Here is a 14,456-nt window from a genome sequence, read left to right as displayed (position 1 = left end):
TACTTGACCACACACTCTTATTTAGGCAGTGTTGTTTCAAAACAAGACTAAAAACTCTATAGCTTTTTAAACTGAGGTGATAATTTAATATGATACTTGAATCTTTATTTGTCTGTATCAGTGTCTACAAATAACTGAATGTTCTATGATGTTTCACTTAAAATATTAAATAACAATTTGTTTCTGTTATAGTAGACCAGTCCTCAGAGTTGCAATTAAATAGATAGATCAGATACTCTAAATAAACAAATACAAACTCGAAAAGGGTGCTATCTTTGGACTTAATTTTCTTTTTTACAAAAAGTGATAATAATTATTTTGCCTCAGTTTCCTGTCAATATTGACATTCAAAATACTTTTTCAACAGACACGATTGATTGATCAATCACTGCTGGGCTAGTTATTCGTCAGTGCATGTCACTGTCTGGAACTGCACACCCCATTTTCGACACTAAGTATTATGAAATCTGTTTGTTATAAACCACACCAAAGACATAAACAGTCATCACCATCACCCTTCACAGTTTCTGGCTGGGTCGGTCCAGGGTGAGCCTCAGCTACTGGACAGGTGACAGGTGGCAGATAGTGAGGGGAGCGGGGAATAAAGGAAAAAAAAACAAATAAGCAGTCCCGGATCGAGGTGGCAAGGATATCAGGGTGTGGAGGGTGTCCAGTGTCATGGACATACTCGGCAAATACCACAGACACTCATCGACAGCCTTGTGTCATGGTGAATAAACACCGCCATAAAAGTGTTTTCCCCCATTGCCTTGTGGACCTGGAGGGATCCAGAAAGGCTAAGGGAGTTGGAACCTGATAGAAAAACCAGGGTGTACACGAAAACCCACAGGTTGTAGCCCCACCACCCATGCGTAGGCTGTGACAGGCCCGATTAGCCAACAGCTGAAAGCATAAAGAATTCGAGAAAAGAGAGAACCATAAACAGTACGATATAAAACACTTGTTTGTATCCAGCCCTGACGATGAGTCCAAGATGGGGTTGAAAGCTTGGACAAACTTTTAAAGTGTTTCGTATCGTGCTGTTTGTGTGGTTTTAACAAGAATGTTGCCAGCACGTGATATGAGAAGTTTTTTAATGCCATATTACACAACTGTTAGTATCTTCTTACATCAAGTACCTGATATTGTTAATCCCAGCACTAGAACTCTCAGAAACATCCACTACTAACCAGATATTTTCAAATATGGCCCCTTCATCGTAGTGCAGTGGGATCCATGAGCATTACCGTGCAAATTGTCCATGACTATTTTCATTCATTTTTCTCTTACATCCTGTGTGTGTTTTAAGCGATTTTTTTGTATGCTGGTGCAGAAGTTTTCAACACCTGGTTTTGGGTCAAATAAAGTGCACGAAAATGGTGATGGACAATTTGCATGGTAATACTCATGGATCCCACTGTACATGTCAAGTCCACTCCTGTGCATATCAGAAACTGGACAGACAAACAAACTGCAGTACAGCAGGCATCAAGAAAGTAAAACAAAAATACAACATGCATATTTTAATTAAATATAAGCAAAGTTGTGTGAGGAATACATTTCTTCACAACCACGGGAGGCAATAAACATATAATTTGGATCCATTATATTTATTTTCAATATCAAGTGACAAGTTAGCGAATGAATTTCACATTTTCACAAACAGCTTTATCTTTGAAATCACAGTACCGTTTCATTTTGTGCAATTCTCTTGTTTCACAATATATTTATCTGTCTACTATGCTCTCTGTGTATATATATACATTTTCATTTCTTAAGCTGCTACACTCGTATCACTCTCTCATTCAATCACTAAAAACTGTAAGAAGATATTTATTTATTTATTTCACTGTACACTTTCCATAAAAATATCATATTCACGTAGTTCAAGTAGCAGATTGCATCTTCGTTTTATACATACTCATAAAAACAAAGCAGGCTACACTAAACAGTCTTTGTTCAATACATTCTATAACCTACCAGAGATTATATTCAATGAATACATGAATAGATTTCCACTATTGAAAAAAAAAATTCTGCACACAACTGTACAAATTTTTAGATATTTAAAATATTATAAAACAAATGTACTTTATAGTTCAAGTATGAAAAAAAAAATCAATATTTTAATTTGAAACTACTATGAACCAACTTACAAGAAAAATACATTTTTCTGTGTGTTCTTTAAACTAAACTTATGTACGTCTACTACATATGCATGCACATCTGTATCACAAAATAATAAAATGGGGATGAGAAAAAAATGAGTTCGGAATCTCACTGTTCAAGTCAAGAGTCCTGATCGGATATGGTTTCTCGCCATGTTGCGTGAAACGGAACTTTCTGAATCTGAACCTTAGTGCTTGGCAATGACTGGGTTAGCAACCGGTACAAGTTCTGGAGCGGAACAAAATTTACACGAACAGTGTCGCCATCTCCTGTCATAACATCCCGACTATCCTTACTGCCAGGTTTAGCTTTGTCGTCGGTTCCCATATCAATGGCGCCAGACTCCAGAACGATCGGCAGAGGTTTCATGACAGGTATGCATTCTTTTGCCTTCGAGCCACTGTACTTGTTCTTCTCTTCTGGGTCGGTGGTGCCGGCCATGAAGAGTTGCGTGACACGTAGGATTTCATATGTTATCCCCCAGACGAAGTGTGTCAGCTGCTTCAAGTGCATCACACCACGCAAAATCAACTGGTTGCTTGTGGCCGACTGAAAATAAAGAGAATGTAAGCAATGATACAAATCTCTGATCATTTACATGTAAATATTTCTGCTCAGGTCATCCAGAACAACATAGAAAATCAAGTTAAAAACAAGATCAAATTCAAGTCTAAATCCAGGCTTGTTTGGAACAAGATTTCTTGCAAAAATATTTTACAAGCCAGATGTTTGTCGGATACCAATTTCTGAAATTAAATTTCACACTTCTAGACTTCAAATTTAAAATTAGAGCCGAGACGATGCTGATGTACCAGTACAAGAAAATATTGGTTAAAATTTCTTTACCGACATTGGCAGATATTTTTCTGACATTTTGGACATGCAACACAGATGTGGAGTCCTGGAAATTATGCAAAATTCTAAAGTTTGTCTTTATTTGTGTGAAATAACTTAATTTTGTGATTACATTAACATGTAATTTAATATTTTAAAGCAAGGTAAATCGATGCATATAATTAAGAGTGGAATATTTACACACTAACATTTATCAATTTGTTTGAACAACTTATTATTATATTCAGGCACTGGCACTGGTGGGAATTGATGAGAGTATCAGCATTGGTGTGGGAATCGGTTCAGACCTAATTGAAATGCATGTGGTGCACAAACACACTGACCATATTTATCATAATTACACACACATATTTATGGAGAATAAAAGATCAAGATATCTGTACAAAAACTGAGGGTATTTTGGGATCAAAAGTGATGCCATTTCAGTGTTAAAGTGTTGAATCAAACCCTAAATTTGATTAAAAAAAAGTAAAGTGCTCCCCTGTGCTTAGCACCATGCCATGAAGGTGTATAGGGGGTGTGGGGATAACGCCCCACACTTTCTTGATCCGGTCGTGAGTGGGGGTGATGTGATCAGCATCACGCCCCTGACTGCCTTTACCCCCCAGGGTTTTCCCCAGGTACCCATGTTATTCGACGCTGGGTGGGCGCCGGGGACGCTTCCACCGTTAGAAAAGTTCCCGGATTTGAACCGGCCAGGGATCGAACCCGGGACCTTGAGCATGGTAGTCAGACACGTTACCGACTGAGCCACCATGACCTTCGGATTAAAAAACTATACTCACAAAAAAAAATAAAAAAAAAATTCTAAGGGCACATTTATGTAGTTATGTTTTTTACAGTGTTCCATCTGAAATTATGCAGCACAATAAATTAATAATTGTTTTGAAATTTTGCACAACTCGCAAAATAACTCGGAGTGAAAAATGGTGTGTTGGTAAACAAACTAAATTTAAGTGTTTATTTTGCCCTTTTTACCTGGTTTTGTATCACTCCATGACAAAATGTCCACTCACCTGCGCCCAATAAGATGGAATTATAAGCAACTTCTTCAACTGCTTGCATGAACTCAACGCATCGTCAAAGCCAGCTTTCACGTCAAAGTTGATCAGCTCCAAATGCGTAAGCTTTGGCAACGTGCTGACGGCGACTATCAGATCAGAGGTGGGGCCACCTTGTGCCTTTTCCAACCGGAGTTTCTGTAGGTTGCATAGCTTAGGTATTGCATTGTTGAAATCTTTGTTAAATTCCGTGCATTCACCAAGCTCCAGGGTTTCAAGGCTGGTCAGGTAACGAAGGACTTCGAGGCCCGTTTGACCCAGCTCCTTAAATGTTGTCAGCGACTGCAAGGAAACAGTATGCATTTACATCAATTGCTAAAACTACTTGTCTCTAAAGCATAATTGCAATGGGTAGGAAGAACAAAGAAAGACAGAAGGGATGGATGATGCTGAGGGCTTTGGGCTTATTCATACTCTCCTTTAGCACCTACCTATTCATACGTTACTCAGGCATATTGAAGATTCGTAAGGGTCTGCAGGATACTGAAATTTCGGTACTAGAATCAGTAAACAAAAATTTCCTATCCCTATGTCTTTAGATAATGACTTCCCGATATTCAGAATCATTGGGAATTTTTGAATGCTCATGTAATAAAAGTGCTTAATTCTTGAAGTTTTCTGGACTAGAAATGCCAGTTTTAATTTCAGAAATGTCCAAATATTCACTTCAAAAGAGAGATTTCACACCGAGGCGAAAAGCAGTACACAAAATGTGTTGCTTGAGGATTTCACCAATCGAATGCATGCTTATGCAGCCTGTCATTCCACTACGGTGTGAAATGTTGCTGTTGATCAGCTCGTTCCCAAGTGAAGCCCTAAAATTTGAGCTTTTAACACCTATACCCCCTAATGATAAGCAACATTCATAGGCATCCCAGGAGGAGGGAAGGGGTCGACCTACCAGAAAATTAACAATGTTCATTTAATTACAGAAAGAAGAAAAATATTATCATGGTAGGAAAAAACTTTCAGTCAAATACTATTCTCGCAGAATAAACAAAGTACCAAAATTTAGCTTGACAAGTAGTGTCACCAAGTGTCTTGTGAGGTAATTCTTTTGATCAATATAAACTCATCATCGTCCTTTGCAGTTTTCTGCCTACCAATAATAATAATAATAAAAACGGAATGGAAGGAACAAATTGATTGGTATTGCAAAACTGGCAGCCTTTAGGTTTGAATTCAAAGACCTTTTACTCCACATAGCTGCAATTCATCAACAGACAATAAAGGAAATACGTGAATCAATTGTCAAAGAAATGTTAATGAAATTTGCCAATATTAAAATTTGAAAACATTAAATATTCAATGTCTCTACAACAAAAAGAGAAAATGCCATTGTATTTATGCATGTAAGAATTGCTTAGTTGCCAGAAGTAGTGTCTAAATAGGATATGACAGTTGGCAAACCAAAAATTACAATTTCAATTTACAAATGCTAATTTTGAAGCTGTAGTCTGTTATGCAGTTATTACATCCTCTCGGTTTTGCACCTTCTTGCATTTCACAGTTGATGGAAATATCCTTAAAATGTTTTCAAAAAGGTGTAGAAAAAAAAATGTGCCTTTATTCAATGCTCTCTTTTTCTGAGCCTTCTGTATACGAGGGCTACTGGAAAAGTTTCTGCAAACTACCACCAGCAGTGGCGCTAGTGTTCCACTATTATAAAAATCTGAAGAAAATACCATTTTTATGTTTAAATTATCTTTGATTGTTTAAGCCTATTCATTATTTTTGACAGCGGGTTGAAGTAGTAGTCTCGTGTGAGAAATGGAAATTTCTCTTGAACACTTTCGGGCAATGATTTTTTTATGATTTCAAATGTAGTTTAACACCGAAACAAAGCTACTTCATTTGGCTTTTGGGGATGAAGCACCATCCAATAGGACTGTGTACAATTGGTTTTCCGAATTCCAGAATGGTCGCACATTTCTCAGTGATCAATTTCGTGAAGGTCGTCCATCCACGTCTGTTGTGGCCAGTAATGTTGATGCTGTGCGTGAAATGATTGAGAGAGATCGGCACGTGACATACCGTGAGATTCAGGATCCTTGAACATTGACATGAAAGCAATACATACGATTTTGCATGGTCATCTCTAAACGTACAGAAACTTTCAAGCCGTTGAATCCCACACAACTTGACTGAAGCTCAAAAACAGGCTCATGTAAATTGGTGTAAAGAAATGCTCAAAAAATTCAACCGAAGCAAATCAAATTTGGTGTACTACATCGTTACAGGGGATGAAACTTGGATCTATTCATATATAACCGAAACTAAACAGCAATCCACTGTCTGGGTGTTTCAAAGTGAGCCGAAACCAAAAAAAGTTGTTCGTTCGAGGAGTGCTGCCAAGCAAATGGTTGCTTGTTTCTTTGGTTATACCAGACACGTGGCAACAATAGCTTTAGAAGATTAAAGGACTGTAAATGCTGAGTGGTATACAACAATTTGTTTGCCAGAGGTCATCAATGAATTGCATAAAACAAACCAAAATCGTCGCATTATTCTTCACTACGACAACGCGTGTTCCCACTCAGTACAGCAAACTGTTGATTTTTTGTTCAGTAAAAATGTCGAATTAATGACTCATTGTCTGTACTCACCTAATGACTTCTTTTTGTTCCCACACATGAAAAATAAGATGCATGGAGAGCGATTTGTGTCACCTGAAGCAGCTGTTGACGCATTCCGAACAGCAGTTTATGAGGTATCAGCTTCAGAGTGGAAAAAATGCTTTCAAAATTGGTTTGAGCGTATGCAAAAGTGAATTGATCTTAAGGGTGAATACTTTGAAACACAATAAAGCCATTCCCAGAATTTCACGTCTTTTTTCATATCGATTGCAGAAACTTTTCCAGCAGCCCCCGTATAATGTGCACAGACTGCATAGAGTACTGTGGTTCTGCGGAATAGGTTTTGTTGAAGTTTGTGTTTTCTGTCGCCGGTTTTGCTACATTATCTTGGGAAATATTGGAGCTGCAATGATTATATTATTCTATTTTATAGCTCTCGTTCTGCTCTACAAAATGAGACTATAGGATTTTATGTAGCTGGTCAAGAAGAGTGAAAATCATTTATTTTTCTGTCCAATTTTTTAACAAAGCATAAAAGAAAAGGAAGAGAAAAGGTGCTGAAACATCAAAGCATGTGCTCACAAAAAGGTGCAACAAAGTGTGTTCATTATATTTGATTTCATGTCCTAAAATACAGATCTCAAACGATTGGTATGAAAACAGCTTTATTTTTGGAAAGGTGCTGCACCTTAAAATCCCTTCCCTATTTATAACTGTACCTAAAAGCAGTGTAATAATGTGGTAAAGAAATTAAAGTTCGTTACTTACCAGGTGCCTAAGGTTCAGTAAGTCCCTCAGTGATGACAAGGGGCTGCTAAGACTAATGGAATTTAAACTCCTTAACCTCAATTCCTGCAGCTGCTTCAATTTACAAAGGGGTTCCAATGAAATATCAGAACACCTATGAAAGAGAAGATAACACAGAGTAATCATCACGTTCAAGAAAATAAATAACCACGTGAAACTAAAATATATATTCAGCTCAGGGAAAAGTACAGCTAGTTAATAACTACAGTACAAATAAATAGTGCAAAATAAAACTGGGTGGCCACTGTCGCTGAAAGAAAAATCATGAGAGAGAAAAGTAGCACTTTAGTAAAAGAACTAAATAAATAAACAGTATAAAAATAACTTATGCAAGATGAAGAATTCACTCCAGTTACTTTGATGAGTCGCCCATTAATATCCGCCACAGCAATTACAATATAAAGGAACAGCTCGAAGCTGAAATAAATAGATCTGAAAATGGCTTTAAATTATGTCATCTAAATATTCAAGGTTTACTCAACTCCATAGATGAATTTAAAGAAATGATATCGAACTTAAACTTTGACCTGATAGCCATTACAGAAAGCTGGTTAAAACCGAATATTAGTAATAATATAGTAGACATCGAAAATTACACATTAGTTCGACAAGATAGATTAAACAAATCTAGAGGTGGTGTGTGCTTATACATTTCTAAATCGCTTAAATGGAAACTTTTAGACGGGTTCGTTAATAATGATATCGGCGTAGAGTACCTTGTAATCGAATTAACTATCGATAGGAAAAAAATTGGACTTATGGTAGCATATAAACCCCCAAATGTCAGCTATACTCACATCAGTCACGTAGCAGATATCCTCCAACACCTATACTTAAATTACGATTACTTCATTGCGTTAGGCGACTGGAATATCAACATGTTAAGAAAAAACGAAAGCAGTACTAGACTCCTTCAGAGTATAATCAAGGAAGTTCACGGGAAACAATTAATTACCAAGCCAACCAGAGTGACAGCGACGTCAAAGTCATTAATTGATTTAATCGTTTGTTCACAAGATTTAATTGTAAAGCAAATTGGGCAGAGCGAGTTACCTGGAATCACAGATCACCATATAACATACTCCATATTTGACCTGTACGCACCAAAGCAACCTAAAAAAATTATCAAAATTAGAAATTTCAAAACCATGGACTTGGACAAGTTTCGTAAAGACGCGGAAAATGTGGAATGGTGCAAAATCGAAAGAACCGAGGACGTAGATGCAGCGGTGGAGGCCTTGAATGATAACATTATCAGATTAATAGATAAGCACGCCCCCCAGCGAAAAATTCGTGTAACCAAACCTCCCGCCCCCTGGATTTCAAATCAAGTAAGGGAATTCTGGAAGTTGCGCGACTTCTTTCATCTGAGATATGTAAATACAGGAGACCCAGACGCTCTCCTATCGTACAAATACTTCAGAAACAGAGCCAAAAAAGCAGTCAGAAACGCAAAATTTAAGCACTATAACGAAACGGTAAATATGAATGTAAAAAATGCTAAAAATGTATGGTCTAACCTCAGAAGCCAGGGACTTTTACCAAATAAAAAGAGTAATGCGCTCTCCCCAGATACATTTCGGCCGAATGCGGTAAACGAGTTCTTTGTTAAGCTGAGTGCACCCTCAGATAACAATGCAGCGGTGATTGATGAAACCAACACGTATCTTGAGCAACCCAACAATGACACGTTCTTTTTTACCCCAGTAAGTAGCGAACAAGTACGTAAAATTTTTAACAAAATGAAATCGAAAGCGTGCGGTTATGATGGCATAAACCTAACTATTTTACAGTATTGCATCCCCTTTTGTTTAGAAGCTCTTACGCACATTATTAATCTTTCCCTTTCCAAAGGTTGGTTCCCTCAAGAGTGGGAAAAAATGCGAAGTAACACCTATACCTAAAAAATCCAACCCCACAGAAATAAAAGATCTACGACCTATTAGCATTCTATCCACAATGTCCAAAATACTTGAAAAAGTAATTTATGAACAAATACTTTCACATATTCAAGGTTTCCTACTACACTTTCAATCTGGTTTCAGAAAAATGCATAGTACTTGCACTGCGCTGGTAGATATCGTAGACAATGTAAGTAAAGGAATAGATGAAAATGAAGTTACACTTTTAGTCTTGTTGGACTATTCAAGAGCGTTCGACTCGATCAATCATGAATTGTTATTGGCCAAACTGTATCACTATGGCGTTACCGGAAACGCGTTAAATTGGTTTCGATCATATCTCGGCAACAGGAAACAACGTGTGAAATATCGGGAACCGGAAGTCACATACTCTAAATGGTTAGTTGTTCAACAAGGCGTCCCTCAAGGAAGTATATTGGGTCCACTACTATACATGATTTACGTAGCTGATTTCGACCGCGCTGTCCAATATTGCCACTACCATCAGTATGCTGACGATTCGCAAATCTATATTCAGTGTAATACAGAAAACTATGAAAATGCGATGACCAAACTTCAATTCGACCTTGATGCTATAACAAATTGGTCACGGAGGAACTCCCTTCAATTAAATCCAACAAAATCTTGCTTCATGACCATAGGAACTCATGGTACACTTAAGAAACTTCACAAAAACGCACCTTCTCCTCCAACTCTTGGCAGTATACCGCTATGCGAAGTGGATACAAGCAAAAACTTGGGGATTGTGTTCGATAGACACTTAAATTGGGAGCCACAAGTCGAATTTATTGTGAAAAACTGTATGGGGAAACTTAAATCTTTGTATAATTTAAAACATGCTCTGGACGCTAATGTTAAAGATCGTCTTATGCAATCACTCGTCCTATCCACGTTAGACTATTGCGCTCCAGTGTACAGTAATATATCCCAGGGCTTAAACTATAAACTTCAAAAAATTCAGAATTGTTGTATACGTTTCATATTTAACCTAAACAGAAAGGAACATGTATCCCCCTATTTAAAGAAACTTTCTTGGCTAAACATTAGCAATAGAAGAAAATACTTAACACTCACCTTGATGCACAAAATACTTAAGAGTGGCTCCCCAAAATACTTATCCGATAAGATCTGTTCTCGTAGAACATCAGCCGAACATAATATCCGCAACAAGCACAATCTAAAAATCCCCAAACATAAAACCGCCACATATAACAAGTCCATCATTGTTACAGGGATCAGGGAATGGAACAAACTGCCTGCACCATTGACTAACATTATTTGCCATCAAAGTTTTAAGAAAAATCTGAAGAACTTACTATTGTCCCAACAACTTAATTAACCTTCATATGTTAACAATTGCACCTGCACTTATGCATACCTAACCTACCCCCCCCCCCCCCCCCGGCATACACATTGAACTACCGAAGACTTATTACTTATCTTTACTCAACAGTATATATACTAATCTATTGAATGTATTATTTTATCATTGTATAATCTTTATATTTTCTTTATTGTATTATCATGATCATTATGTGTTTTTTTTTCTTTCTTTTTGTTTTTATTCATTTATTGTATCTTTGACAAGGGTTGGTTGTAAGAACGGCCCATGAGGCCGAAACACGCCTGCTTAAATAAAGACCATTCTATTCTATTCTATTCTATTCTATTCTATTTGATCATTGAGGCGGACAAGGTGAACCACAAAAACCTAATATCAGTAATACTACTGATGAAATACTACAAATTGAAATAATACTGATCAGTTAAGGATTTTATAAATAATAATTTAGACACAATTATTTAATTGAATTATTCAAGAAAATATTGGAGTGCAACAAGGGGGTAAACCCAATCATGACGACTCAATTGTTGGCAGTGAAAGAATAATTTTTGATATTGAGATTGTCCATTTGTCCAGTGATTTCACGGTAACTATTTATCAAAACGATGAAATTATTGCTGGAAGTTTAGCATTAACTCTTACTAAGGCAAGAAGAATTTTGTTAATAATTATTATGGTTCACAATTGATTAAAGCTGTGAGGACTGAAGATAAATGAAGGGGTCGGGTGTTAAACATGGTACGTGGCATTTTGGTATTTTTTGAGTTGGAAAGTAAAATGTTCCATCCTTCAACTTTCGAGTGAAATTGCCATGTCATACAATTTGCATTGGACTCACTGAAGCCTTGTGAAATTTGTAATCTCAACACAAAAACAATTTATCTACAGTATAGCTTCTAACCTTTTTTTCTTAATGAACTCAGAAATAACCAAAATGTCACCATGTTTGACACCCAAGCCCTTCAAATAAGAAATATATAATACAATTGAACAAATAGTGGACTCATTAAATAGGCAAGATGGTATTTGTTCTTGATCCGACATCGCAACAGCTTGATGCCTACACCTAAGAAAGTCAAGGCATTTCTTGAACATGAATTGTGCTATGCATTACATACAAGATATAATTTTTCGTTGCATTTCTGTATCAAACAACAGGGTGTGTGTTATACACGTATGTGCATTATACAGGTGTAAATACGGTATTTCAGGTGTATACAGAAATTGTTGACATGATAGTGAACATGTATTGAAGGAGGAAGGACTGAGTACTAACGACGAAAGTTAATAAAATTATCGTTTAAAGTTTATACACCGTCATGTATTACTTTCGGTAAGGAATGCCGCCCGTTTATGAGTCATAATTTTGAAATAACTTTTCAGTAAGTTACTATACATACTCTACATGTGACTAGCTATTTCATATGATTAATTCGGTAGGAATGGAATATATGTGACTGCGCACGAAGGAGGTAGGTGTGACACAAGCACACAACATTCAGGTTAGGAAACATTTGAGTACAATGCATTTAATGTAGGCATGTGACGAAGCTGAAAATTTACCGATGCCTATGTACTCACCGATTTTTGGAACAGATACCGATATTTAACCGATTCCGATACATAAGGCTATTAAACAGAAATGGGATGTTATTTTCTGCATGACAAAAATACATTTGCTATGTACATTTCTATTGCATATCATATGTACATCATATCATACATATATATTCTCAAGAGATGTGAATGTACATTTGCATCTACAAAAGGTTATGTGAACCTAGAGATTTAACATTAGTACACAAGCAGTTCCTTGAAATGCAAAATGAATTCCTATTCTGCCAGATTCAACTTCAGAAACACGAGATTTGGAAGCACTTCAGGAAGTAACCTACATCTTATCTTATCGCAAATCTGTTCAGCAACACTGAACACTCAATCACTGAATACTGATGCAGCAGGTATGCCCAAGTATTTTCTCAGCACTTGCTTCAGGTTTGAATACTCACTTTTGAATTTCCAATACAACAGCAGATCCTGGTTCAGCAATGTACTGTTTTATTTCCGATTTATAGTTAGGTTGATCCTCTGTATGAGAGTTTGCAATATTTTTATTACAAAAACTCTACAATAATGACGAATCATAACCAAATTTTCAATAAATCTTACAAAACTAGAATATAAAACTTGTTAGAAGGTAAAACTCTAGTATAATATGTACTGGTTTAAATATTGGATTTTTGCAGATTCCGATATCGATATGTCAATTTCTACCGATTTTCATACATCTGTAATCGGCTTCGGCACATCCCTAAGTTAATGGAAAACATAATACACTGTACACACCTGAGAGCGGTTGCATTAATGGCCTCTAACTGTGGACAGGCTGATGGGATTTTCTCCACAACATCCACTGGACAACGACACAAATCCAACTTCTTCAAATACGTTGCGGATCCTATCTCTTGGCAGAACATTTCCCACATCTTTGCTTCGGACTGTCCCGGGACAATCATCTTCCGCAGATCTAAATGCTCCGTACGATTCCTTTTGAGGGCAAGGGAGAATCCCCTCCAGTCGGTCACAATTGAATTCTTCATTCGCACGGTCCGCCACTGTCAAATACACAAAGGAAGCTTTTAGAGCAATGTTTAAACAAGAGAATGAAATACAGAATGTTTAAAGCATTCTAGCCTTCATGCACATGGACTCTCAGACGAGATTTTTTTAAGGAGCATAATGGGAAAGCCGAGACATGTAATAAAAGCAGGGTTGCTACGAGTTTTTGATTATGAAATTCCCTGACATTTCGAAGTTTTTCAGTTCAATTCGAGACATGTTTATCATCATGATTTTTGCTATTGAATCTTGTGTTTTTCAAAGAAATATATAATCCGTTAATTATTATGAATATTCACTTTCAAAACCTTTTTCTCTCTCTTTCTTTCTCTACTTTTTTCCTCCTCTTCCTCTTTTTCTTAAGTTTCTCTCTCTCACTATCTTTTTCTTTCTCTTACTCTCTTTTCTTCTTTCGAGAGAATCTTTCATTCTCACATTCTTTCTCTTTCCTTCAAGGGGGGGGGGGAGAAAGAGAGAGGGAGGGAGAGAGAGGGGGACAGAGGGAGAGAGGGGGAGAGAAAGAGAGAGAGAGGGGGGGAGATGCCCTTCTTTCCTTCCTTCTTTTTTTCCTCTCTCTCTCTCATTCTTTCTTTTGGAAAGAAAGAAAGAGGTCTTTCCCCATTTCTTTCTTTGAAGCAAATTTCATTCTACACACACAAGAACACATGAAAATTCGAAGAGTAAAATGTAAAATTACAATCGGCATCAAATGTATTGACTGCTACAATCACATGCATCTAGGTACACTATTTCACCATTAACAGATCTCCACAATATAAAAACAGAAAAAGTTCATAAACCATACACATTTTTTTAACTTCTGGCAGAGTTATAGTGTTGTAGAAAATTCTGCTTCTTTCCCACACAGGATCTGGAGAAATTTTTGTTGCATATAGGAATTCTATAGGAAATGCCAACAAGACTAAGATCTATAAAATAATAGACGATAACCTCATCTTCACCAACCTTTCCGATAATTATGATCATATTGTCAATGTACTTTACTTATCAATCAGTAGAGGCACATATTTTTGGTAAATAAAAAAGCAAAATTTCGGTACAAAAACAGCTATTTCGGGTTCAAAAGCGGTAAATAAAATAA

At 36.8% G+C, this 14,456-nt stretch overlaps 1 protein-coding gene across 2 annotated transcripts in view; it reads right to left on the bottom strand.

Annotated features, from left to right (window-relative positions):
- Positions 1–1,422: 1,422 nt before the first annotated feature.
- The window catches only part of LOC145981051 (uncharacterized), a 71,202-nt gene continuing 58,168 nt past the window's right edge, over positions 1,423–14,456 (bottom strand). The window contains exons 10-13 of one of the 2 annotated variants that reach the window (XM_083114153.1): positions 13,082–13,350; positions 7,430–7,562; positions 4,041–4,367; positions 1,423–2,718 (exon numbers count right to left, since the gene is read on the bottom strand). In XM_083114153.1, coding sequence (XP_082970279.1) covers positions 2,290–2,718; positions 4,041–4,367; positions 7,430–7,562; positions 13,082–13,350 — 1,158 coding nt within the window. In that variant the 3' untranslated portion in view covers positions 1,423–2,289. The remainder of the gene's footprint in view (positions 2,719–4,040; positions 4,368–7,429; positions 7,563–13,081; positions 13,351–14,456) is intronic. The other variant, XM_083114154.1, reaches the window with a different exon arrangement.

Source organism: Lepisma saccharinum, chromosome 28 (assembly GCF_977018435.1).
Source record: "Lepisma saccharinum chromosome 28, izLepSacc3.1, whole genome shotgun sequence".
Classification (NCBI taxonomy): Eukaryota; Metazoa; Arthropoda; class Insecta; order Zygentoma; family Lepismatidae; genus Lepisma; species Lepisma saccharinum.
This window is presented reverse-complemented; position numbering and strand designations above follow the sequence as displayed.